Raw genomic sequence first — 27,307 nt, forward strand, 5'->3', positions numbered from 1 at the left:
TGAATAGATTTCGAATTTTTTATGTACAATGGCATTTCACTCCACAATTTTGGTCCGATCGTACTAAAGCTCCTGTCGCTGAAAAGTTTTCTTTTTATTAAATGGTACTGTATAACAACCTTCGGAATGTCAAGAAGAACATATTTTTTTTTGTGGTTTGCTTTCACAACTGTTCCATTAAATTTCCTGGTGCTTGGCCTACTGATCAGTTGTACATGAAAGTAAGAGTTTTGAATAATACTCTAGATCTGATAGGTATCCAATACACTTAGTACTTTTTGTGTAATTAGTTATAATTTTGGGATACAAATGTTGATATCATTGAAAAAACAGGATTTTTACATAGCTGATGTCTACTAATATTGCTGCTAAAACATTTTCTTGGGTTCTCCACATCAAATGCCACTGAAGTTACCAAGAAACTCATCTTCTACCTAGCTGATAAAAACATTTTTTTACATCGCTGATATTTAATAATTTTGCCTATAAAACCCTTTTATTGTTTTTTCAACATGATATGCCATTGAAGTTACCAAGATATCTTAACGACTTTGATCCTTATTTAAAGACTTGAACTGTTTTTGCCTAGTTTATTTTTAGTTTTTGCATACGTAGCTTTAAATTCAAATCAAATCAAAGTACTGAAAGTACTGAAAAGCGGTTAGCATGCTTTCATCGAATATGTACAGTGTACAATAACAAAAAATGCATTGAATCATGATATTAAAGTAGGCATGCATATCTTTTTCCAGTGTCATCAGCGAAGAAGCAGACACACTGAATTTTGTAGTACTTAACTAAATGGTATAACCAATAACATCCCAGACTGATGTCACAAATTTTTGTTTCAAAATATCAACCTGAGATTTTCAGTTTGAAAGACAGGAAGTTCAATTTCAAAAATTCTCCCTAATTGTCGCCATTGGTGGCGTCCAAAAGTGCTCAGAACGAAAAAAAAATTATGTTGATGTTGCAAATTTAATTGGCTTTCATGCTCTATTGATTCTGAAATTAGGTAACTGTAAAGGCTACTATAGCAAACAACTCAAAAAGAAAATAAAATGATAATTCAAATTCTTTAGATTAATTGATTTGGAGTACTGTACATAGATCTTTAGCTGGCTGGTCTGAGAAAAACGGATGGACGAGCAGAGAATTAATTAATTTCAGAGAGCTTCAGTTTCGTAGGCTCGCTGTGGGTCAGCAGGTGTGACCTGTCATTGGGGATGCTTACTTCTCCTAAGCACCGGAACTTTCAAGGATCCGTTTTTCTTTTGAGACCGATCACTGTTCATTCTGTATTTTGATACAGATACTTAGTACATCTGTTTATTAATATTATGAACTATAATTTCTCTCACAGGAAGAAAGACAAGTAAACAAGATCATAAAGTTTTAAGAAATGTACATTATTGACTTTTCATACAATTAAATGTTCGAATAAGTAAATGGTATATGACAATTATTTAAAAAAGAGTCTTGCACGATATGTATAAACGAACATATACTGAGTATTTGGCAAATATTTTTCATGAAATATTGTAAAAAAAAAAAAAAAAAAAAAAAAAGTGTGAAAAGGAAAGTTGTTGTTTAATCCATCAATACTAGTATTTTAAAAATTCAAAGGTTCACTAGAAGTCAGTGTATAACAAACAATTTAATTGTCCATTGCAAGAATTACCTAGGTATCATTGTCACTTTCTTCAATATGTTGCATAAGCAATACATTGTTTTTTTTTTTGTTTTTTTAGTAAAAACAAGTATGCGAATTTCTATCAATATGTCTGTAAGCATCTGTATTTTAATTTTTATTTTTTCTCAAAGGCTCAAAATGATAATTAACGAATTGGACAAATTCAAATTTAAAAAGTATTTTTACAACTTATACCTTGCATAGGAATTTAGCAAAATTTCAAAAATAATCATTCATTAGATATAATTTTCAATTTGTGCTTATCGTCAAGATTTTTCATGCCTCTTTTTTCTGTGCATATTTTATATCGGCTGATTTTTAGAAAAGGATCGAATGCCGATTAAAAATTTTTTCTCCAATTTTTTAAAATTAATTTTAGTATTTTCAGTCTCCCATTATTTTTTTAAAAAATAAAAATGTGATCGTTTAAAATCGTTTGTAATAATTAGACTGAGTACAGAATTTATCTCTGGAAACAAAGCTTTTATTATCTTTTAAATAATTTCAATTGAGAAAAAAAGGAGAAGAAAACAAACGTTTCATTATGGAAGTAACAACTTACAGATGTATTCAGTATTTTTATATAAAGACTTTCTTCGTGTACTAGTATTACTTAAGTTAATTAAAGGGATGCCTAAATATTTTGGAAAATGAAACTCGATCGAGAGATTCTCCGATGTTTTGCAGTCGGTAATAACCTTCAACCCCTTTAGCCAGTAATTAACCCGTCCTCCCTGTGCCCAGTAGCATAATTCGGTCAAATATTTATTGTTCATGAGGGGTGCCTTATAATTAATCACAGGCACCTGAATTTTTATCAGTAAGTCTCTAAATTAGCCAAATATCGAAACATTCTACCCCCTCTATATATAAATACACAAGGTGTCCAACGCCATTTTGACTACCTGTTCGATTCAGGCTTCAATTTAACACATAAATCGGAAATGCCTACTGGTTTTCGTGTAACATTGGGTTCAAATATGATATTTCTCGCTATACATTTCTTCCTAAAGTTTAAATCTAACGCGTTGATAATGTTATCAGCTAAACTTCATGCTGACTTCGAATTTCGTCACAGGGCCCGATCGACACCAATTGCTCCTATGCATAAACTTTTTTTAATACAACAATTATAAATTTATTTCATTGACAAACAAAATCAGAAAAAAAATTTTAAAAACCGAAAGATTATGTTGTTTTGATAGTCTTGATTTTATTTAACATATGTTATATGTGTTAGAAACAAATCATAGATCATAGGTACTAGGTAGAGGCTTTGTTGAAGTTTCCGTTGTCGATAGGTAGCGCCTTATGGAAGTTTCCGGTGTCGATAAAAATCGGACACATGCCATAAAGCGGTTAGCGAAGCTAACCGCTTAAAAATGGGAGTCAATATGCTTCGTTTGGTGCTACAGTATATTTAATATACTTTTTGCACTGGAATTTTTGTTTTAGATAAAATTTACATCTTTAAATTTTCCTTCCGATATTTTTATCCGATAAAAGCATGACACAAAATGAACTCTAACTGTATTTGAAAAAAGACACCTTAAAATTGTGACTAAGAAAAAGTTTCAAATTGCTTCACATAATCAATTATTTGATCTTTCTGCACTAAAAAATGTTATTTTTCTGGCATTGAAAATTTCAATAGCAAGAAAATTCTTTTAAAGTTTTAAGTTTTTTTCTGAATTTAAGCAAATAGATCAAAGTTATCTTAAATATTTAGTAAAGAACATCAAAAGTGTGGGTATATGATGTAAATTTTCAGGTATTACTTAAAAAAAGTGTAAATCTTATGTTAAAATTGGCTCAATTTTTTCCCGGATATTCTGAATAAATTTACTATATTTGACACACTTTGTTGAATGAATTCATACGAAATAATTTAAAAGATATTTCAGAAGCAGCATAACACATTTCACTGCAAAAAAAACAGCTTTGTGTGCAACCAGCATGGAAAAAATAGGAATCAAAAATTACAGTACTGTTATAGTTCAAAAGAGAAAAACTGATCATTTTCTTCTTAAAAAAAACCTTTGCATCAAAAGAAAGTTCCTGGCTTAAGTGTACTTAAATGGAATTTAATAGCGGTTTTCATTGAATATAGTTCAATTTGCATTTTAGAATCCAGATAAAATGTTAGAACTTAAAAAAGATGCAGATTTTTTTAAAGGACAGGACCAAAATCCGCTCAAATGTTCAGGATCATAAGTCCATAAGAAATAAACTCAGCTTCTAGTATATTTTGTGTAAAATAATACAATTTCAGGACGCAAATAGTGACATCATTGAAAAAAAACTGGATTTTTAAATTACTGAAATCTATTATTATTACTAATAAAAACAATTTTGTAGATTCTGCAGATGATCTGGCACACAAATTACCAAGATATCTGTAGTAATAAACTCAGCTCCTAGTACATTTCGTGTAATATTATGTAAATTTGGGATACAAATGTAGACATCATTTAAGTAATTGGATTTTTACCTAGATGTTGTCTAAAAATATTGCTGATAAAAACAATTTCTTATACTTTCCACCTGATCAGAGTTTGCTTTATTCAATATATTCTATATTGGTTTTTTTTTCTTCAAGTTAGGTGGTTGTGTTTTAGCAAGTTACTAGAATCTACGTATCTGTAATTGCATTTCGAATTCGTTTTAGTAACAAGTAGTTGGCCTTACTTAGATGTCGTAACCAGTTACTAGTAACTAGTTTTATTTACATTTAAAGTCGGTTACTTGTTGCCAGTTACTAGTAGCTTACTTTTCTTACTAGGCGTAGCCAGCTACTAGTAGCAAACTTTTGTTGCTGAATTAACATTGAAATTTTCTTTCTGTTCAAAGACCCTATTCCCATCCCATCTTTAACTTCTACCATCACTCAGACCCTTACATACTGAGTACCTGTAAACCCCCCCCCCCCCCATTTTTAAAAACATTTTTTCTATTGAAATGTTTTTGGGAAAAGTAAAGTAATATAAGGGCAATGCAGTAATTGTAGGAAGAAAAGAAAATTTGATACTGAAAGAAATTTGCGTTGAAGGAAGTTCGCCTACAACCCAATATCCCCACCCACCCACCAAAGGAAATAGGATTTTCGAGATTGGGCAAACAAATTTTCTTTTTTTTTTTTTGGCTGGACAAAGCCAGCTAATGGACATTTGCGGTGGACAACAGACTTCAGACTTCGGACTTTAAATAAGGGGGAGCATCTCAAGGTGTAGAATTTATAAATCACATTTACGTTTGAATTAATAATGCAATAGCATTTGATATTATGGTCACTAATAAACAACGTACTTCTGCGACATTTATAAATAGGAAATAAAGAACACTTGAATAACTTTAATGTTTCATTCAGTCTCTTTTCAATCGGAACTCGCATTTCAATAAGCAGAGCTTATATTCAGACTTAGTATCAGAACTCAAACTCTACTTTGGCTTAATAAAATTGGGGTACAATACGTTAATTAAAAAGCCAGTTGATCCCACCCTCTCACAAGCACACACTTTTTGATATAGTACTTGTATAGGCAGTGAAATTATCTTAATATGCAAATGTATCTAAAAGATGGAAATTAACATACACACCCCCTTTCCTAAATACACTCCCCTCCCTGAGAATGGAATTTTCGGGTTTAGAATATTTTCCTTTTTGGTTTATTAACGAAAAAAAAAATTTAGGGAATAGGCTAATTTAGTATAAGTTTTATACCGTAAAATGTTAAATTAAAGTTTTGACAAAATTCATGCTTTCTACTCAGTTCATTTTCAAACGACAAATGGTCCAGCAAATGGAAATTGAAAAGTATAATGCAAGAAATATATGACCCAAATTTGTGCATACAGGGCGTAAAAATCCCTTATTTAATAAGGTTTATATACAGTGTATCACATTGATCGGAAGTTGTACATGTACCTTCAGTTTGCAAATTAGAAACAAATTAAACGAGGAAGTTGGAATGTAACTCTGTACAATTCATTTTCTGAGATTGTTGTTGTTTGTAGTTCATATTTGATACTTTTCAATTTAATAATGCATACAGAAAATATGTTATTTCGAGACAGTTTAATGTTCACGAATGAATTCTTTGAAAACTTTCAAATTAAACCAGTCAAAATACAAATTTCAAAATTCTTCGATTTAATTTTTTCATAGATATCAGAGGCTTATACATTTTCAGATAATTTGTTATAACTTTATATTTTTCAATTTTTTAAACCGCTCCCTCAGATAAGTCCGCCTTTAAATGTCTGAAGTCCGAAGTCCGCTGTTCGCTGTACGCTATTTCGCAAATGTCCACTAGTAGGAAACTTTACCTACTTGTCGTAGCCAGTTACAAGTAGCTTACTTTACATATCTATAACACAACAAATATATAACATCGACAAGAAAGCAATATCGACGGATTTTGAAAGACTATTCTCCACTTAATATCACCTGTAGGAAAATTGTACATCTCCAGTCAAGAACATCAACATGATATTCATATCAACATTTCCAAAGTTCTATGGTCGATATAATGACATTGTCAGCACATGCATTCTGTTAATGAGTCAAATGTTGGTTGATGTTTTGCATGCAAATCGTTAGGCCGCTATATTCGAATTATAAACGGATTTTTCCCGTTTCCTGATCAAGACAAGGGTCACACGGCAGAAGTGACTGATCTACACACAATGCTTATTATTCCATGACACCAGATCCCTCCTTGGATGTTTTTGAGGTTCATGTTTGCACTGCTCCTGATATGCATTGCTTATGAGCATGATTACCATGGTTTACATCTTACATTCATCACCATCATTAACAAAACTGGTTACGGGATACAACTCTTAGAAAACTTCCCTGAAATACTGGCAATTCGGCGTTAAGCAGAAACAATCATAATAATGGCGAAGACAGTTTTATTGGCAATTAGTTATCACCCAAACCCAATCCATTTGAGGTAAAAGGGTTCCTCTGTAGGATCGTCATAGTCCTGATTGTAGTAATAGTGGATAATCAAAGGCAAAATATAAAACCTTTCCGATGCCTTGTTTTATTTTTCAAAACAAAAACAAAACCAGTAACTCATAGCTGATGCTGAAGAAATTATCCCCATATCAAAAGTGCAACAGAAAAAATGTTTTGTTGCCAAAACAATATTTTAAAATTCTATATGACAATTACGAAAAAAAAAAGAATTTAAAAGTGTATAAGAATATCTGATATACCTTGATTTAGTATATATGAAAGAAATTACCCTTTTCATTCTTCCTTTTTCTATTTTTTTTTTTCAATTCTGGTTTGAAGAGTTTAATTTGAAAGGGTATTAAATTATTGATTCCAATTAATTTTTTTTTTGTAAATGTTAAAATCAATCCTTGAAATTTAAAGCAAAGTAAAATTGACATACGAGGGTCATTCAAAAACTTCGTAGACTTTTGTCGTAACTTTTTTATTTAATGTCATATTATATCCAAATTTGGTACAAATATTTGAACAACAGATTCAAATAATTTGAGTAAAACAATTGGAATGTATCTTCAAATTTATTAAAATTACCAAGGATTTAGAACAGCAAAAATTGGGTCACGGAGCACCGTCAAAATTGAGTAATTATTAATTTTTACTTTATAGTATTTATAGCAATACCTCTAATAAATGGAGCTGAAACGAAATAAAATTTACATGTTTGAATAAAGTATTGCTGAATTAATTAAAATGAAATCAGGTTATGTAATATTTCGCTCCATTTAAAAGATATCAGTTTCTTAATACATATAGACTTGATTTTAAAAAACCAAAAATCATGACGTTAGAGGACGTCACGGAGCAGCAAGTATCAATAAATTGTACTGTGCATTCGGGAAAATTCTTCTATACGCTAAAAAAAATCCGTATAAACCAGGATCTGTATCCAAAATAATCTGTGTATTTGTATTAAATGGAAAATACAATTTTTGAGTAGTAGCGAGTTTGAATCTGACGGTGGATTGTCTGCAAAGAGACAGGTTAAAGTTAAAAATATTGTCGAAAGAGTTAGGAACGTCACTGAACGTGATGTGTGCTTCACTGTTGCAGAATTAATAGAGTTACATGGTAAATTAAAGAATTTGAAAACAATGACATTCTTATTCAAGCTATATTTGTACAATTGTTCGCAAACTAGGTGTTAAGTGTTACGGATATGTTTTTTGAATGGAGAAGACGCTACAAACCTTGTTTGAAAATAAGAAAATTACTATAATTTTGTCTTTGACGTTACAATGTTGGTTAACCGTGCTCCGTGGTAACAAAACATGTTGGTTTAAATTTTGGCTAACATGAGTTCAATTTAATCAAAATGAATGAAACTTCACACTTAAACAAAATAAATGTTTATGTTTACGAAAATGTGTTAATCTATAATATTGTAATAATTATATGACGATGAGAAGCATTGTCTACGAATTTTTTGAATGACCCTCGTACAATTTCTCTTTTTAAATAAATTCTATTTATGTCAAAGAAACTAGCTTAAAGTATTTTAAAAGCAAAACTTGTTCGTTATCTCCTTATATTCTATATAGTTTTTGAAATAAAATACATGAAAATAACGAAAAGTATTCAAGTTCCTCAAAAGTCTATTCAACGATGCAAAATTAAAGCAGAGCAAGTACAGACCTCCAAAACATCAGAGGTAGGACCAGGTGCCATTGAGAGAGTATTCCACGCCGACCCGTCGCACTCAGTCACTGTGCTGCCTGACATTATTGGTAAATAATGGTCTAGCACTAACAATTATTATGAGAAACTTTGGTCAGCATTTGACTTAATGATAACTTGTTTTTGCTGACAAAGTTTACTTGAGTGTACAATCAGAATTTTAAAAAAAATTACAAATGACCAATGACAATGTAAGTAAATTTGCGAGTTTAATTTTTTATTGAAAAAGCAGCTGTCTTGATGCCAAATAGCCTGGACTTTAATTTATCGTGGGGTATTTTTGTGTATAATTATTTTAAAAGTTTTGATGCTGTAAATTTAGTAAATTTTGTGATATAAAATTTTCCAAAGCTTACTTGGAATCTTCAAGCATCCACATCTTATTTACACCACTTCTCGAATAATTTATCAACACTACTTTTTTTCATTTTTATTTATTGATCATCAATCATGACCACGAACTGGTCAAAGCAAGGTTTTTATCAGGATAGTCTTATTTCCAACATCAATTGTTAATCATTTCACAAATCTATGAAAAAATAGAATGTTAAAAATTTCACAAAAAGCTGTCGCAGGCCTGACCATTTTTGGACATTTTTTTTGTGACAAGATATCAATGAAATTTTGGCTTGTTTTACGGGAACAATTTCGTTCGTCAACACTAGTTCTGGTTCAACCGTGAGCTTTCCTCTTATTGTTGAACCCAGATTCTTTAAAACCCCAAGACACAAACACGAGTTACAATTTTGTAGTTTTATATAAGGAATTAGCATGGAATAAACTTTTACATGAGCTTGGGAACTATCAGCACCGAAGGTCTGATTCCAACTGACTATATTTTCAACAACAAATCAAACATACTGAACAAAGAGCGAGTAAAATAAAAGGATTAACAAAAGGTATATAGAAATCAAGTATCAAACAATTATTGAGCGAATGGTGACATTTTAGCGGCATGTATATAACAGAATTAAAGATGAAAGATTAAGTGTCAATAAATATAAATAGAAGTCAATTAAGGGATTAACTGTCCATCTCTGAATATGCCTCGGGTGGGATTAAGGCTGTGTGGAATTTATATAATTATCACATTTGCCGAAATATAAGAAAAGTTTTGACAACAATTTACACAAAGTCCGAAAAGTTAATTTACAAAGTATTTTATAATAAGTCCGAAAATGTTGTATTTTACACCGTAACACATGCTCCGCCTTCGCGTAAAACACGTCCTCGTGTTTTGATTTTTTTTTTCAATAAAACCGGCCTCTTCTTTGTCTTCCCTGATATCTGCGTGGATGATATTGTTTATTTTCTACAAACTCGGCTAGCAGATGTTCCCTTTCATCCTTAAATAATCGGATGGTCTGTAGCAGGGCGTTGTTTTCCTCCCTTAATTGTTTTGCTGTCTGCTCAGCTTCTTCTTGAATTTTCACTACGTATTGACTGTAGTCCTTTCCGATGTTGTTTAATTTCCTCTGCATTAAGTCCATAAGGACTTTGTCCGCCTGGGCATCTTCTTTCAGTTTTCGAATTTTCTCACGAAATATGTTATCATTAGAATTGTTTGATTGTTCTTGCATCTTCTTTTTCATAACCATATTTTGATTTTCAAGTTTTTCGATTTCACATTGCGCTTTTGATAATTTGATCACCATATTCTTATTCTCTTTATTTGACACGCATAGCTGGATTTTAACATTTTTCAGCTCAGCTCGTAGAGTACACGATGTATCACATATTGAACGAAAATGATTGTCTCGAAGAGAACTGAATGGTAATTCTCGCATAATTCGTTTGTTTTCAAGATACTTGCACAGTCTTTTCCTATCTCGAGCTTTCCTTTTGCTTGGGACTGGTCCTTCATCTACGAGTTTTGGTGCTGCTTTCTTTATCTGTGTAAAACACGTCCTTGAATAATGTCCAATTCTGTGACATCGGTAGCACTTCTGGTTGAACGCATAACACAAAACGTTTGGATGCACATTTCCACACCTTCCGCACACTGGATGCTGACATGAAGGAAAGTAAAACTTTTTCTGTCTCCACTGCGGTCGGAAAGAATACTCCATTGCTGTCCTAATACGTCTGCTTCATCTGTATCTGCATTGTCAATTCTGGGGAAACTCGCTGTTTAGCTTCTGTAAAGGTCCAGGATCTGACTACTACAAAGTATATGTAGTAGCACGTATTACGGCGAGCTTTCAGCCGCCAGGGAATTAGCTCTGGATTGCCTTACGCTAGTACACCTTTGTCCTTGGCCCTTTGGATATTCCTTGTTGGCCCGACCTTTAAAATATGACAAGGTTGAGGTTATACAGTGTTTATTGTCTCGTGTCCCGAGCGTAAGTAAGTATATTACAACATAATAAAGATCAATTAATTTACAAGATGTTATTGATTGATATTAATGTACAAAACATGAAATATTTATATTGAATTAAATGATCAAGTACTTAAATTTATACTAAAGATACAATACAGTGGTCCGCCATTAAATATTGGCGGCCATATTGAAAACTTACTTCCGGTTACATTTCCGGTGCTACAATTATTACAAAAGTTATGGCGTCTGATACAATTTAACAAGTGACATCATTTTAACAAAATAACATTGAACAAAATATTGTAGAAGGGAATAGAACAGTATAATTAACTTTAATAATAATGCGACGAAGTACGATATTTATTCCCTGACTTAGTTAGCTTAACTTTTTAAAGGAATTTATACCTAATAATGTGATGACTAATAATTAATCTTTTACAATAAATATGTATCCTAACTATAATTGATAAATGATAATTCTAACTCTTAATATAGAATAAAACTGAATTCATAACTAAGAATGCTAAATATTTGATAAAAATATAAAATAAGTAAAAGTTTCAATACTGACCTTTAAAATATGACAAGGTTGAGGTTATACAGTGTTTATTGTCTCGTGTCCCGAGCGTAAGTAACGGGAGGGAGACGGGATAACAAACTTAAACCTTCAACCTATCCTTTGAGAGGTCACTCAAGGGGGATAATTATATTTAATTACAATTGTCATTAATAGATTTTAATTGATATCCCTAACGGAGCCTCACAAGGATAGCGTCCCCTATTACCTAGAGTTTGATTTAACTTGCCGAAGAGTTTCTCACTTATTCTGGCATCTATTGTTAAGAGTTAATCCAGAAGTGATAGCAATTAATAGGAGCATGTGTTACGGTGTAAAATACGCCATTTTCGGACTTAATATAAATTAATGTGAAAATTAACTTTTCGGACTTTGTGTTAATTGTTATAAAAACTATTCATATATTTCGACAAATGTGATAAATTTTATAAATTCCGCACAGCCTTAATCCCACCCGAGGCATAGCCAGAGATGGACACTTAATCCCCTAATTGACATCTGTTTATATTTATTGACACTTAATCTTTCATCTTTAATTCTATTATATACATACTGCTAAAATGTCACCATTCGCTCAATAATTGTTTGATACTTGATTTCTATATACCTTTTGTTAATCCTTTTATTTTACTCTGTCTTTGTTCAGTATGTATGTTTTGTTGTGAAAAATTATAGTCAGTTGGAATCAGACCTTCGGTACTGATATATCCCAAACTCATGTAAAAGTTTATTCCACGCTGATTCTATATAAAAGTACAAAATTTGTAACTCGTGTTTGTGTCTTGAGTTTTTAAAGAATCTGGGTTCAACAATAAGAGGAAAGCTCACGGTTGAACCAGAATCAGTTATAGACGGACGAAATCAACCCGTAAAACTTGGTGTGAGAAACCTAAGGGTAACGACACCCGGGGCTGCTACATATACATTGTAGTAGTCAGATCCTGGACCTCTACAAGAGCGAAATAGCGAGTTTCCCCAGAATTGACAGTATAGATACAGATGAAGTAGACGTATGAGGACAGCAATGGATTATTCTTTCCGACCGCAGTGGAGACAGAAAAAGTTCAACTTTCTTTCATGTCAGTATCCAGTGTGCGGAAGGTGCGGAAACGTTCATCCTAACGTTTCATGTTTTGCATTTAATCAGAAGTGCTACAAATGTCACAGAATTGGACATTTTTCTAGAATGTGCTTCACGAGGATTAAAGAATCGAAACCTAAAAGTGATAATAAAGGACCGGTTGCTATCAAGAAAAAGACGCGGGACATAAAACGACTATGCAAGTATCTGGAAAATAAACGAATTCTGCGAGAATTGCCTTTCAGTTCTCTTCGAGACAACCAATTCCGTTCTTTGTGTGACACATCAGGTTCCCTACGAACTGAGCTAAAAAAGCTTAAAAATCAACTACTTACGTCCAATGAAGAGAGAAAAGGTATGGTAATTCAATTAATAGCAGCTGAAAATGAAGGCGGAAAATTACAAAACGAAAATGCGGAACTTAAAAAGAAGTTAAAACAACAATAAAACAACTCAAATATCTATCTTAAGAAAATTCAAAAATTACAAGAAGACGCTCAGGGTGACAGAGTCATTATGGAATTAATGCAACGGAAATTACAAGAAATTGGCAGTGAACATAATCAGTATGTCATGAAAATTCAGGCGGACGCCGAAAAGACTTCTCATCAGTTAAGGGACCAAAACAACGCCCTGTTGCGGGCCCTCGAAGAATTACAGGATCAAAAAGATCATTTAGAATCCTTGTTGATAGACAATCAACGCCGTTCTCATTCTCAGAGATTTCAAGGATCTGGAAGACCAAGAAGAGGCCGGATTTAACCAAAAATTGCCTATTTTAAAAGCAACTTGATAATATGTTGGTTTTTTTCATTTCTTTTTTCTTTTAAATGTTTGAAAAGAATTTCATTGGACGATAATAATTATTAATCATTTAGATAACTAAAGACCACTCCGAGATTTTAAACCAGTTTAATAATTGTTTCAAAATATTTTCAGGATTGCATTGATTGCAACTTTTTATCACAAGAAATTTTAAGATAGTGGTCTTCATCTACAAGAGCTAATTCATCAAGTTATTTCATTACACTATCAGTTTTATTATCAGACCTGAAATTCACATTTCTTGGGCACTTTGCATTGTACTACTTTCTTAACCTTGTACGCTGGTTTTACGGATTGAACGAGCTAAGCAATTATAACAAATGGTTATCTCTCTTGCCCCAGCACACATGTAGAGTTTTACAGAATTTTACAGTTAAATGGATGAAACCTCACATAAAATTTGTATTCAAGGACTTGGTATATTCTATAAGTTACTAATTCCTTTTTGTGTTTCCATAGGTCCGCATTTTACCCTGTTCACGAACAGTTTTATTTTCATCTTTTACATCCTCAAGTCTTAGCAATCTGGTAAAGTAATTTTATCAAATAATAAAAGAGAGTCAGTGAATCCCAGATGTCATTGCAGATCTGCTGACTTATACAATTACTAACAAAACTGGACATATTACAAATGTAGAGAAATGTATATTGCAGGGAGTTTATTAGAAAATTCATGTAACAGATTGGTCATTAACAAAATTACTTCTGTATACAGGAAAATTTTTGCCCTTGTTTTATTTTCGCCCCTTTCTGATCGTGATTGGGCAATTTTAAAACTGTGCGAATTCAAAGAATATCTGATAATTTCTTAAACAGAACAATGACTGGGCGAATTAAGAACGTGACATAATTGTTCACAAGTGCAAAACAAAAATATCCCGAGGCGAAAAAAAAACGGTATACAGTATGTTAACACTTTTCAACTTACTAAATTGTAATGCAAATTAAAATGAATCCTCACGTCATAGAAATATTACGTTACTATTTCCCCGCAAGCACTTTCTAGCAGAGTACAAGTTTCTCTACAGTTTAGCGTAAATAATATCATGACGTAATATTTTAATTAGAAAATAATTTTTCCTATTTTGTGAGATTAAGCAAGTATGAAAAAGTTGGAATTTGGCAATAAATTGAAGATTTAATGAACTTTTTAAAGTGCGTGAAAATGCGTGATTGTGGGGAAACGGTAAATGCGTGATTTTGCGTCAGAAATAGGAAATGGTATATGCGTTAAAATGCGTTACTGCGGGGAAGGGGGTTAAATATCACTCTAATTTTTATTCTAAATACTCTTCAATTGATATTTAAAAGATGATGAAATTCCTCTTTGACAACCACAATGTAGTCTTCAGATACTAGGCGTTTCATCATAAAACAAAATTAATGCAAAATAGGAGCAGAGCACACATGGACCTCCAGAGGTGGGATGAGGTACGATGGAGGAGTGAGCATCTCCTGCTGACCAGTCACACCCACCTGGTGCTCCTTGTCATGATCGGGAAATAACGGAAAAAATCCGTCGTCAATTCAGTATATAAATAATGGACTAACAATAAGTATGAAACACGTTAGTCAGCATTTGAATCAATGATAACTTCTGTTTTGTTGGAAAAAAATCATTGTATCGACTATAGAACTTACGAAATGATGACTTTGAACGAGAATGTTTATATTCTTGTTTCATCAACTTGTTTGTCAATAATTTTCCTCATTTTAGAAATTGTTCATACGTAGAGCATGCTCTTGCATCAAATCAACTAAGATATATAAACTCCATATGCAGGTGATGAAGGTTTATTACTGCATAATTAAGGGAAGTTGAAGATTGTAAAGTTAAAGTCATCTCGTTTATCACACAGCTCGGTTGTTAGATTATCATTAACGTCTTTTTCAATTAAAATATCCAAATATACAGATATGTCTGACTCTATGTATCTTTTATCTCAAGGTCACTGGGATATATCGTATCGACATAAAAATGGAAGTTACCATTGTTAATTGATAATATAGGTCGTCGATATATCTAAATGTTGACTTGAAGACCATGCAAGCGTTTCCTTCTTTTCATGTATTTTTGACAAATTCTGCTTCAAATGAATACAAAAATAGGTCTGCTAATAACGAGGCGCAATTGGAATCCATGGGTATTCCAATAAATTGTTAGAAGACCTGGTCTCAAAAAACCACATAGATATTGTCAATCAGAAACTCGAGCATCTTTTTGATGTCAACTTCAGAGCACTTGTGTGTACAATCAGAATGTTTTAAACAAAATAATTTTGCAAATGACCAATGACAAGGTAAGTAAATTTGCGAGTTCCATTCTTATTTTTTTTTTAAAAAAAAAAAGCAGCTGTCAATGATATCAAAAAGCCTGAAATTTAATTTATGGTGTCGAATGGTTGTGTATAAAGTTGAAAAGTCATAAGTTTTTATGCTGTTGATTTTGGTAAAACCTGGTGATTCCGAATTGTCCAAAAGTTCCTTGGAATATTTATGTATCCACATCTGATTTACACCACATCTTGAATATATTGTTGCACAGTATTCTTGAAGTTTCTCTTTCACTACTCTTAATATCTTAGTGAGGAGTAAGAAAAAGAGGCTAGGTTGAGCATTTACTGGAACTTGCTATGTATCTTTGTTTGTAACGATTTTTATGAAGTTTCGGAATCCAATATAGATATGGTAATTCAAATTAATTCTTTGGAATCTTAATAATATTCAAAACTAACATATGTATATAAAACATTTTTTTTCAAAATTCATTAGAATACTGTGGCCCACAACACATTCACATACATATATAATCAATTAACAAAGATTCCTTCAATTCAAACGTCGACTTGATATAAATGTTAAAACAGGTTGTCGCATCTACTCAATATATGGATAAAGATAAGGACCGACTAACTCCTACATTGTAGGACAAATAAGATTACTCCAGCTTTACCAGTGGCAACTTCCCTTGTAATATTCATGTAGATTACATTATTACCTGCATATGGTGTTAACGTCTTCCAACTTATTCGATAGTCAAGAACATATTCTATCATACCTTTTGTTAGAATATTCCACCTAACTGATCAAAAGATAGGACTCTCAGCGGGTGTGTTCTGTTCACAGAAGACGCTTTAACTCATCATATGAACCTGATTCCAACTTGTCTTGTTTGTAGATATTTTATTAGATCCACCACTGTTCTTTACCTTTTTACCACTTTTTTCTTAAAACAAAAATACCATATCGCTATTCAATTGTAACTACCCATCCCATTAAATTAGAACGGGCTACTGTACTCGCCAATTATATATCCGTAAGCTGCCAAAGATCGTGTCTGTGCTTCGACTTATTTAGGCACTCATCATCGCCAAGACATTAAATTTGTGGCTGCTGTGTAACAACCTTGACATAAGGTTACACTTCAGGATTAAGGCCTCTAAATTACTTATCTTTGGGATCCTTGACAGTAACATGTGATTTAACCGTTCAATATTCAATATGATGTTTATGATTTCAAAACTTCTTTCTTAAGTATCGATTTTCATGGTCATTCTTCAACGTTTATGCGCTGATGAACTTTGTAACATTTACAACATAAATTAGAAAATAGCTTACGATTTCTTGATTATAATGAAGTTAAAATTGAAATACATGTAAAAAGGTCAAAGGTTCGAGAACGTTAAGAAGTAAGCACTTGAGTGGCTAAGTATAAGTGCTTTTAAAATAATTAAAAGTAATAAGAAGCATATCAGTCTCATTAAAATCAGGTCTTTAAATCTCTCCGAAATTCTGATAAACTGAATACATGTTGTTGCTACAGAAAATGTGTGTACTGACCAACAGAATTTCAAGGAGAATCGCAAAACTTATTTTTACAGATTAAAAAGGATATTTAAATCGAATCTGAAGCAAAAGATCAAGTTGTTAATTACAAGGACGCGGTGTGGCAGTGGTTACTTTTCTTAATAGTGCTATTTTCAGAAATGGAAACGTATTTGCTTGGAAAGAAAAAGTAATACAAGTTAAAGAATTCTGTTTATTTACCCTTTTTCCTGAGTGCATAAAGAATCACAAATACTGTCTGTGTGTTAATCATTTCCGGGCGATACAAGAAGATTTTGAGCTTATGCAATGTAATTTTATACCAAATCAAATTGGTTGAGATATTGGTTGACATATGTCTTGAATGCAACAAATATCAAAAGGTTTGAAAACATGAATATATACAGTACTGTGACTTCTGCATATAAGACATAAAGAGCGTGGTTGATGGTTTTATTTGTTGGGGGATGTGAAATGAAACACATGAGGTTATAAAACTAACCCCTCGCGCTTTATATGCATACGCATACATGTATTTTATTTCCTTCAGTATACATGTATACATTTAATAATTCTACAAATTCAGACGGGGTAGCACAGGGATCGGTTGCAGTAGTAATATTTGTTCCTGGTGTAAGTGATGAAGGGGAGGTAGGGGCCTGTGACGACAATTTTGTAGAATTTTGTGTTGTGCTTGCTGTTGGAGACTGTGTCGTGTTCTTTGCTGATAATGGCGTAGAACTGATTGTTGAGAGTGTACTTTTTGATGGTAATGTTGAAGTTGTGCTTTTGGGGGGTAATGTTGAATTTGTACTTTTTGATGGTAAAGTTGAAGATGCTGTAGTGATAAGACTTAAGTCGACTACGCTGTTGCATAGATCGCCGTAGAAACCTGGGTCACACAGACACTTGAAGTTCCTTCCGTCAGGAACACACATGCCCCTTGCACATGGATTTGTATCACAGACGGTCAGCTCGATTGTACAGTTGGGGCCAGTATAGGGAAGAGGACAAAGGCATGTATGAGAAACAACATTATTCACGCATGTTCCATTGTTCAAACAGGGTGATGGTACACAATGATCTGTTACGTCACAAAGTTTTCCCGCGAATCCTATTGGGCATGCGCAATAAAAATCTTTTCCTAACTCCACACACTTTCCTTGAAAAAAAAAAAAGAACAAATGAAAATGTCATGATGACCTCCCTTGAAATAATAGTTTTTCGTCAATGTACAAGCTAGTTAAAAATAAATGCCTAAAAGAAATACTTTATACATGTACATGTCGCACAATATTGCAGAAGTAATAAATTTTCTGAAAACAGTTAATTAATTTATATAACACACATACATGTATGTCCACTCGATCAGATTTCTTATATTTACCGCCATTTTCACAAGGTTGTAAATCACACGGATGACCTCGCGTGCCACAGCTGCTGCACTTTACTGTTTGTAAAATTAAGATAAACAAAATAATAACTAAACCACTTGCAGTGGTGCCTATAATCTTACAAAAAGGCATGTGAATAATAAAAAATTTAATAATTCTTGAACTATTGATTATGAATTAATTACTGTTTTGAAATTAATAGACTCTTGTTACAGTAATTAGTTTCAGTAAGTACTTTCTAATTGCCTCATCCGGAATTCGAGAGCTGTCACAGTGTCGGTGAGGTTCTTCATTTTATCGTCCAAAGTCGATGTAATGTTATGCAACTTTTCCATTACATCTGGGCTGGTATTTGGTGCGATGCTCTATGAAATGATTTTCAAAGAAAACTTTTAAGAAATTAAAAAATCCTTCAAAGACACAGAAGATGTGTATAGAGATAAACACCTACAGCTGTACTGAATAAATGATAGCTTTTCATTTTCATGTTTTAGAATCTGAGAAAATTAATACGCGCAATTCCTTTGATCTTCCCTGATGCACTAATGATGCGGAGTCATAAAAATAGGTGGCGACAAATTAATTTGGTTTCACTCGACACATTATTATAAAGTCAAATGATAAATATTGTTAATAAATAAATACTATAAAATAAAATAAAGAACTTATAAGTGAACTCTGATATTTTGAGTGTTTTATTCCTTTTTATGAATACAAAAAAAAAATGAAAATCTTTGAATTAAATGATGTGCTTATGCTCGTAGAATATTCTATTTGATTTTTTACCTTCAAATTGTACATGTTGTATGCATTTTTAATTTCCTGTTGTTGTTTTTTTTATTTTTTATTTTATTATTATTATTTTTTTTTTTTTGAATTTTACGAATTAAACCGTATTTTGGGGGGGTTCATTAAGAACCACTAGTTCTCCTGTTCACTAATATTTCATATGTGTATTGCGCCCTTTACCCCGAATTGTGGTCAAGGTTAATAAACACTAAGATTACATTCATTAAATAAGAATTGTAGAAAACATGCAACAAAAAAGAAGAAAAAAAGAGATACATTCAATAACATGCAATATGAGAATTAAAAGTAGTCAAGCTTGAAAATTTATAGGAAAACCTATTTAGAGTTTGTTAAATCCCGTTGAAGTACGTTCTTTCTAAGATTAAAGAACTTAGATGTCAAAAATGTTTGTCTAAGAAATTTAAATTAATTTTTCGCTAAATCATTTACAAATTACGAATAGTTTTAAAGAGAAATAGTTTGTTTAAACTTTATTTTTCCATTTTTAATTCACCGAAAACTGTCCTTACATTATTTGTGATTGGAAATCATGCAAATAAAAAATTTGATTCAGATTATAAATCTTATCAATGCTCTACTTTCGCGCTCGTAGTATTTGTGAATAGACATAAGACGACAGTAAAAGTGAAACATGAGAAAGCGCATGTTATATTTAGATTTCAAGTGCTTTATTTATAATTTATCAATGATAACATCTAAACAAGTGATTGACCTATTTATTTTTAGCTATCCGTTATTTATACCCCTTTTTTAATGTCTAAATCGTCATCAAAAGATATATTGTTTTTGATAAATAATAAATTTAATTAATTTGTACTAGAAATATTGAAAGTATGATGACGCTCTTGGATGCATTTTAAACCATTTTAAATACTTTATTGCACTTTCATTAGTATTTTTAACTTTTATTACAAACATGAGATTCGTTGTGTGTATGATAATTAAAGGACAATATAATTTGACAAATTTAATTTACTTATTTCAGTTGCAAATTTCTTTCATAAATTCCCAGTCTATTCATATTTTTAAACATTTTTGTGAGAAGGCAATTAAGTAGTCTGACACATCTGTTTCATACCCTGTATTGGGATATTTTAGTAAGAAAAGACGTTAATGGTAATCTAACAATAAAACTTTATGATAAACGTGATGTCTTTAACTTTTCAATTGTCAACCTCAAATATGCAGGAATATACCTTCAACACCTGCACATAGGTTTATATATCAGTTGATTCAATTCGCAAGAGCATTCTCTGTGTACGAATAATTTCTAAAAGAAAAAGTTACCGACAGCAGTTGATGAAACAAGAATGCCAGCAGCCTCGTTTAAAGTCATCATTTTGTAAGTTTTATAGTCGATAAAAGACTTGCCAGCAAATACAATCTATTATTAAATCAAACGCCGACTGAAGTTTTTCATCTTTATTATTAGGCCATTATTTACACACTGAATTGTCCACAGATTTACCATTATTTCCTGATCACGACAAGAAGCACAGGGCGGGTGTGACCATTCGATAGGGAATGCTCTCTCCTCGATCTCGGTGTTTCGGAGGCCCGTGTCTGCTCTGCTCCTGGTTTGTATTGTTTAAAGGACTTTAAAGCATAAATACTGTTCGTTATCTCCATATAATCCATTCTGCCATAGGTTTAAAATCTCTTTTTTTTTCTATGCTATTCAAAATCAGTGCTTACGTTAACGTCTAGGTACGTCTGGTACGAAGCTTTGTTGACAGGTCTAACATGTATTTAATCTGATGCAATCTCTACATTTGTCTTTAAATATAAGTTTATTGTTATCATTATGATTTTTCAAATGAATTTATGCAGCATCACTCGTTCAAAAGCAAAAATTATACACATGTACTTCAGAATTTTCAAAGTGACCTAGACTAATAAAGCAGGGATATTAAAATCCACATCAACGTCTAGAGATGTACGAGATTTAGCGTCCTGTGAGATTTTTATCAATTTTTTACACAATTTTGCTTATCAAAATCTGAATCCTGTTTTCTACAGGAAGCCTAAATTTGCTGTAAAGGTGTGACAGTGCTTAACTTTCATCACAGTCGGTTTCCTTTTCCTAATAATGATCTACAAACAGTTATCTGGCGATCTGACTCTCCTTATACTGTTTATTAAGAGCAGTAAGATATCAAATTATGTACCTTTTAGTACTAGCATTTTACCAAGAATAAATCACATTAAATATCGACAAAATAAACGTAAGTTACAGATAAAGATAAATTAGCTAAAGAATTTACATCTATAGCAATATTCAGAAACTGTCCATTGTTTCTTTTATTTTGAATTATTGACCACTTATTCATAAAAAAAATTTAAAAAAGAACTTGGAGTTTGCATTGACAGTAAGAATTGTACTGTTTATTTATTTTTTCATTTTACTTTTTTTTTTAAACAAAATCTTTTTTTTTCAAATCAGCTCATTATTTAAGTATAGATCTTATTAAATCCTTTTTTCTCATTAAACCTATTATAATTGAAAATTTTCAGCTACTAAAATGTGCATGTATAAAGATATAAAGATAAGAATAATGAAAATAGTTCAAGTTCAGGATATCATTTCGATTCAAACCAATTTAATGAATTCATATTCGCAAAAGTGTTGAGAGAAAAAAATTCTTCCTTTAAAGCAGCTTTTCCACATCTCTCTCTCTCTCTCTCTCTCCTCTCTTTCTCTCTCTCTCTCTCTCTCTCTCTCTCTCTGTGCAGATTTCGTTTAATCAATTCATTAAGTTACACTTTAGAAGCAGACAATTATTTCACTTGTTTGGATGGACTTCTTGCTGCTAAATGCTCAACAAAACCTCTGTGATAATTAGATAATGCTGATTAAACGAAATAAAGGCTTAGCCTATATACAAAACGTCAGGCCAACAAAGCAAAAGAAACCACCTTGGCATATAATCCGACAAAAATTACTTAAAAACCTAGATTTTAATCTTTAATCATTTTTGAGATTGGTTAAGAACCAAATGTTTAGAACATCATATTGCTGCTTATTAAGCTAATGCAAGGAACACTGAGTTCATAATAATTAGGATCTTTTTCCCTATAAACTTCTCATCAAGATATTTTTTATTAAAATTCAAAACAAAAAATTAAAAACCGTCAAGAAACTTTATCTTAGAAGCGAATTAGTCGTGAAAAAAGTACGGTTTCAGCAAACTGGTCTTAGCTAGTAGCGCCAAGCATTTCTTATAAATCTGTAATGTACAGAGTGTTTTATGATGATTTTGTATTTCTGTCTATAAAAGAAAAGGGTAGAATATTTTTCATAAGTCTACTACACCCAATAGCACTTATTTAAACAATTCACTTTTTTTATTTGGATGGTTGTATGGGAATTTTTGTTGTAACTGTTGCAGAAAAAATGCCTAATCTTGATTTACATATTACTGTGGAATTATTACTTTTCGTGATGGCTTAATATTCGTGAAAATTCGTGGATTCACTAATTTCACGAATTTACATCCTTCACAAATGAAAATATCAGGGTTTCAAGGCCATATTTTCTTAGGTAAATAAGGCGGAATACACGAAATATGTCCCACAGAATCTGTATAATCTAAGCAATCCACAAAAGTTGGCCCTATAAATTCTGATGACTTCACAGTGTTTATTTTTTTTCTGCCATTCCTGTGCTGACAAGAAATATTCATTTTTGTACAAAGATACCACGGAGTCTGACATACATGTTTCATATTTGGATATTGCACTAGAAAAAGACGTGAATGGTAATTTTACAACGATGCTTTATGATACAATCGATGACTTTATCTTTTCAAAGGTCGACTTCCCTTTCTTATGCAGAAATAAACATTAATCACCTGCAGAAGGGATTTATATCTCTCAGTTGTATCGATACGCTAAAGAATGCTGTACGCTTACACAATTTTTAAACGAGGTATATGTTATTGACAAACAAGTTGATGAAACAAGAGTACCAACAGTCTCGTTAGGAAGTCATCATTTCTTAAATGTGTATATTCGATACAATAAAATTGTCAGGAACTACGTTTTTTTCAAACTACATGTAATTGTTAGCTCATTATTATCGGTCGCAGGAACGGCCGGTCTATTTGTGGTTGTGTCAGAACATGGTGAATGGAAGCGTTATTTTTTCATTGCCTCAATGAAATACATGCAATTTTTAATTGATAACAAACAAAAAAGTCATGAATAAAAAGTTTTTTTTTAATTCGCTTTATATTTTATCTTAACTTTTTCTTTTGCACTGCACATATATTTTGATAGAACTATCACGATGTAAAAGTTACATTTACCTCCCCCTAGTAAATTCAAAACCTTTTTAGACAAGAAGTCTGTTTTATTGAGTATAATTATAAAATCTAAATAAAATATCCATTTCAATCCTTTTCTTATGAAGTCAATTTTATTTCAATTTAAATTTCAATTTCAATATTTTTTCTTTTTAATTCAATGTTTACTTCAAATTCATTAAAAATCTGGCATTTTTGATACTTGTAGGAGTTGTATTTGATTCAATAATTCTATGATGATACCATGCTATTCAATATCCACGAATTTATTCATTTCCTTTGATCACACTGAAATTCAAATTTCAAAAAATGTACCATGCATGTTCATGCATTTTTTAATTTGAATTTTTCCTATGGATTCCTTTTTGTGAAAATTCTTTAAAAATACTAAAATGATACATTTTCGCAGTCGATTCGATGCTTTGCATCAAATCACTTGTTAACTCATTGATTTACGTTTTTTTTTTCGAATATGACAAGGAGCACATGGCGGCTATGATAGGGAATGCTTGTTCCTCCATGGCATCTGATCCACCTCTGATGCTTCAAAGGTTCGTGTGAACTTTTACACTTAAAATTCTTTTCAATATTTCCATATATTTTATCAAATTATTACAAAAATTTTATAGAGGAACACTTATACTTTGCCAAATATGTTTTGCTTAACAGAAATTTTCACATAGATAGAGGATGTTTAATATACAGAGTACACGGCGGGTGTGACAGGTAGGCAGGGGTGCTCAGTCCTCCATGACACCTGATCCCACCTCTGATGTGTTTGAGGTTAGTTTTTGCTCCTGTCCTATTTTGTAATGTTGAATGGACTTTTGAGCTCGAATACTGTTCGTAATCTCCACTTATTTCATATATTTATCAAAACCTGCTATGTACCCCTTTCTCTATGTGCACGAGAATTTAATTTTCGTCTGAAACTGAAGTATTCCTTTCCCTTTATAGCAATATTCATTGGTGTTTCTAGTAAATCCAACTCGTACATTAGTTTATCCGTTTATTATTTTGATTGACTGCTCTGTACATTCTGTGTCATTATGTTGACCACAATTTTGACATTTAAGTATTACACTTCACAATCATTTCATTTATTAATAGGAATACTTGTTTTCGCATCATTGCATTTTTATGGAAACATTTTAAAGAAATTGCATGTCAAGCATAATCAATATCTTGTGTTTACAAGCAAATTAATTTACTTAATATACGAGTTTTCTATAAAATTTGTGAACTCTGACTGAGAAATCGATAGTTTTTCTAGTATTCCACTTACCAGATCAGTCAAATTTCTTTTTATGACATCAATCATTTTACGGTTGTCGTAAATACTCTTCGTTTCTGCGTGAATGGTGTGCCATAGTTTGGAGAGTTCTACTTCATTATTAGAGACCCGCTGCGTGTCACCTTTAAGAACATCAACTGCAGCCTTCATCTGGCAAAAGTCTGCCTCAAAAGCTGTTAAATATAAAGACAAGTGAAAAAAATGATACATTTTATCATTTTAACTATACATGTATTCAAAGTATTTTAAGTATAAAATTTAAATAAAAATTGATTGACATTATACATTGTTATGAAAAAAATGGTTTTCTTTAAATCTAAAAGAAAAATATTGTTATAATCTGAAAATCAGAGCAACATTCATGACTTTTTTTACCTGCACTCTTTTCTTGGATGTTGGGGGAAAGCACCTGATATAAATAAAAATTATCTTCATCGTGAACTTTCGCCTACTTTGAAAAATTCATAATGTTGATTCGTTTATCATCTTGACTGTGAGTGGTGAGCACATGCATGGACCAAAAGCATATTTACTGCTTCTCGCATGGTTTTTTTTTCATCATCTCATTTTTTTTATGATTTAGACCTTCAATAGACTTCTGATCTATTTTTTATATACGAGAAGTCTCATTCCATAATTTATTTACATACAAAATATATCGCTTCTATATTTGGTTTCTATCTTTAATCTGTTTAAAGTTTCAAGGAATGCGAAGGTAACTTACATGTACCTTTTGACATCGAACATAATATTTGACTTAACTTTTTAAAATGATCAAGCATCACATGCAAAATGTCAGGTCGAGTATCGCATTAAAGCGTTCTTTTTGGAGTGATATATTAAAAGTTGGATTTCATAGATGAATGTTTTATAGCTATATTTTACTAGAAGATATTTTTATAGTTATATTTTAGAGCTATTTTAAACCAAAAGGTTATAAATTTATTATTCTTCGTAATAAAATGACATGGTAAATTGCAGGTAAATTACGGGTATTTGCCTCTTTGATATAAATATGTCAATGTGTTACAAAACAGCATCACATATTGAATTATTTTGTAAAATATGGAAAATTGTTTGTTGCTGTTTTACAGAAATAAAATTGATTTTTAGTAATTGGTTGTTGCTTCTTTATATTTATTTATTTTTATTTTTATTTATTTATTTTTTTTTTTTTTTTTTGGAAAGCTCAAGTACAAATGTAATATCCCATCTTCACAGTAAATTGTCTTAATTTAAAACCTTGGAAGTAATATGAAAGTGCATCAAAGTTAAATAAAATAAAAAGTCACTTTATTCAAACAATTATCTATATATTGTGAGATAATAAACTACAATGCTGATCAAATTAAGTTTGCATACGAAGCAGACTTTTTGAAAGCATGTTGCACTTTAAGGTAAGTCGGTTATTTAACCGATTTTGCTCCATTGTTTGAAATAATTTCATGGATATTTTAATTAAAACTCCTGTAATAAAATTTGCTTTAGTTTGGAAATGTATGAAAATACTTAAATGCTTGAAAATTGCACTTTTGAAAAATGTAATACTTGAAAACTAACAAAATTTGATCAAATTTTCTTTTTATACCTTTAAAGACCCACAAAAAGTACCATACAATTTCGCTTAACTGAGAAGGGGGTTTCTTCTAGATTATTAACGTTGTCAGTATTGTTTATTTTTTAAGTACATTTTTATCATGCCATTGGTGAGTTTGGAGTATTTTCTGGAGGCATCAGATAGAGGGTTGTCTACTTACTATCAGAATGGACCTGGCAAGACTGTGCAGTAACTGCGCCCAGAAAACTTAACCAGACAATGAGTGGCGCCATTGGTAGTGGTCCGGGGTGATCTATGGACTGTTATTCTAGGTCAATGACTGACTCCTTATCACTGATATGTATGTTATAGTCCCGTGTGCTGAGAGTACCGTAAGTATTAACAATCAGTTTGGTCTGTCGTAGGCGTTACTGTCAATAGATTATTCCATATCAATATAAAGAATAGCTCTACTCACAAAGAACAACAAATGTACAAACAACCACTATGTCGCAAACTACGGAAAACCTCATTTACCCTTACCGAAACTTTCTTCTGTGTTAATAATACTGTTGAAATAGAACAAAAAGTAATCTTGTTATCTAACTTCTCAGTGAGGAATTCAACATTTGCAGACTGACATCTTGGACAGCATATACATTTCAGCATGCAGAATTGCCATAGAGTAGCGAAGTTAGGAGTTGATTCTGAAGTCGCGGGTTTGAATCCCTATACGTGATGTGGAGACTGGACTTTTGGATGAGACCGTAAAAACTGAGGTCCCTTGTCGCGGTGGGTGCTAGCGTGGAAAATATTCCTCACAACTCAAAGGCTAAAAGTGACGAGTAAAGTTCTAAATTTGCAGTACTCCTCCAGCAAGATAAATAAATTCAAGAGAAAAATTCTTACAACACACAAACAATAAATTGAACAACATGCTTACACAC

The 27,307-nt window shown here is 31.8% G+C and overlaps 1 protein-coding gene across 1 annotated transcript; it reads right to left on the reverse strand.

Moving 5' to 3' along the window:
* Nucleotides 1-9,640: 9,640 nt before the first annotated feature.
* LOC134267175 (uncharacterized) lies at nucleotides 9,641-26,763 on the reverse strand. Its single transcript, XM_062749393.1, has 6 exons — nucleotides 26,581-26,763; nucleotides 24,815-24,996; nucleotides 18,651-18,780; nucleotides 18,409-18,471; nucleotides 17,585-18,183; nucleotides 9,641-10,282 (listed from the first exon to the last, which is right to left on the reverse strand). Exons 1-6 carry the CDS (start codon nucleotides 26,651-26,653, stop codon nucleotides 9,641-9,643), a joined length of 1,689 nt encoding a protein of 562 aa, XP_062605377.1. The 5' UTR covers nucleotides 26,654-26,763.
* Nucleotides 26,764-27,307: the final 544 nt, after the last annotated feature.

The sequence above is a fragment of the Saccostrea cucullata genome, unplaced genomic scaffold, assembly GCF_032062105.1.
Source record: "Saccostrea cucullata isolate Sc308-1 unplaced genomic scaffold, CSIRO_AGI_Scuc_v1 ctg1951, whole genome shotgun sequence".
NCBI classification, from domain to species: domain Eukaryota; kingdom Metazoa; phylum Mollusca; class Bivalvia; order Ostreida; family Ostreidae; genus Saccostrea; species Saccostrea cuccullata.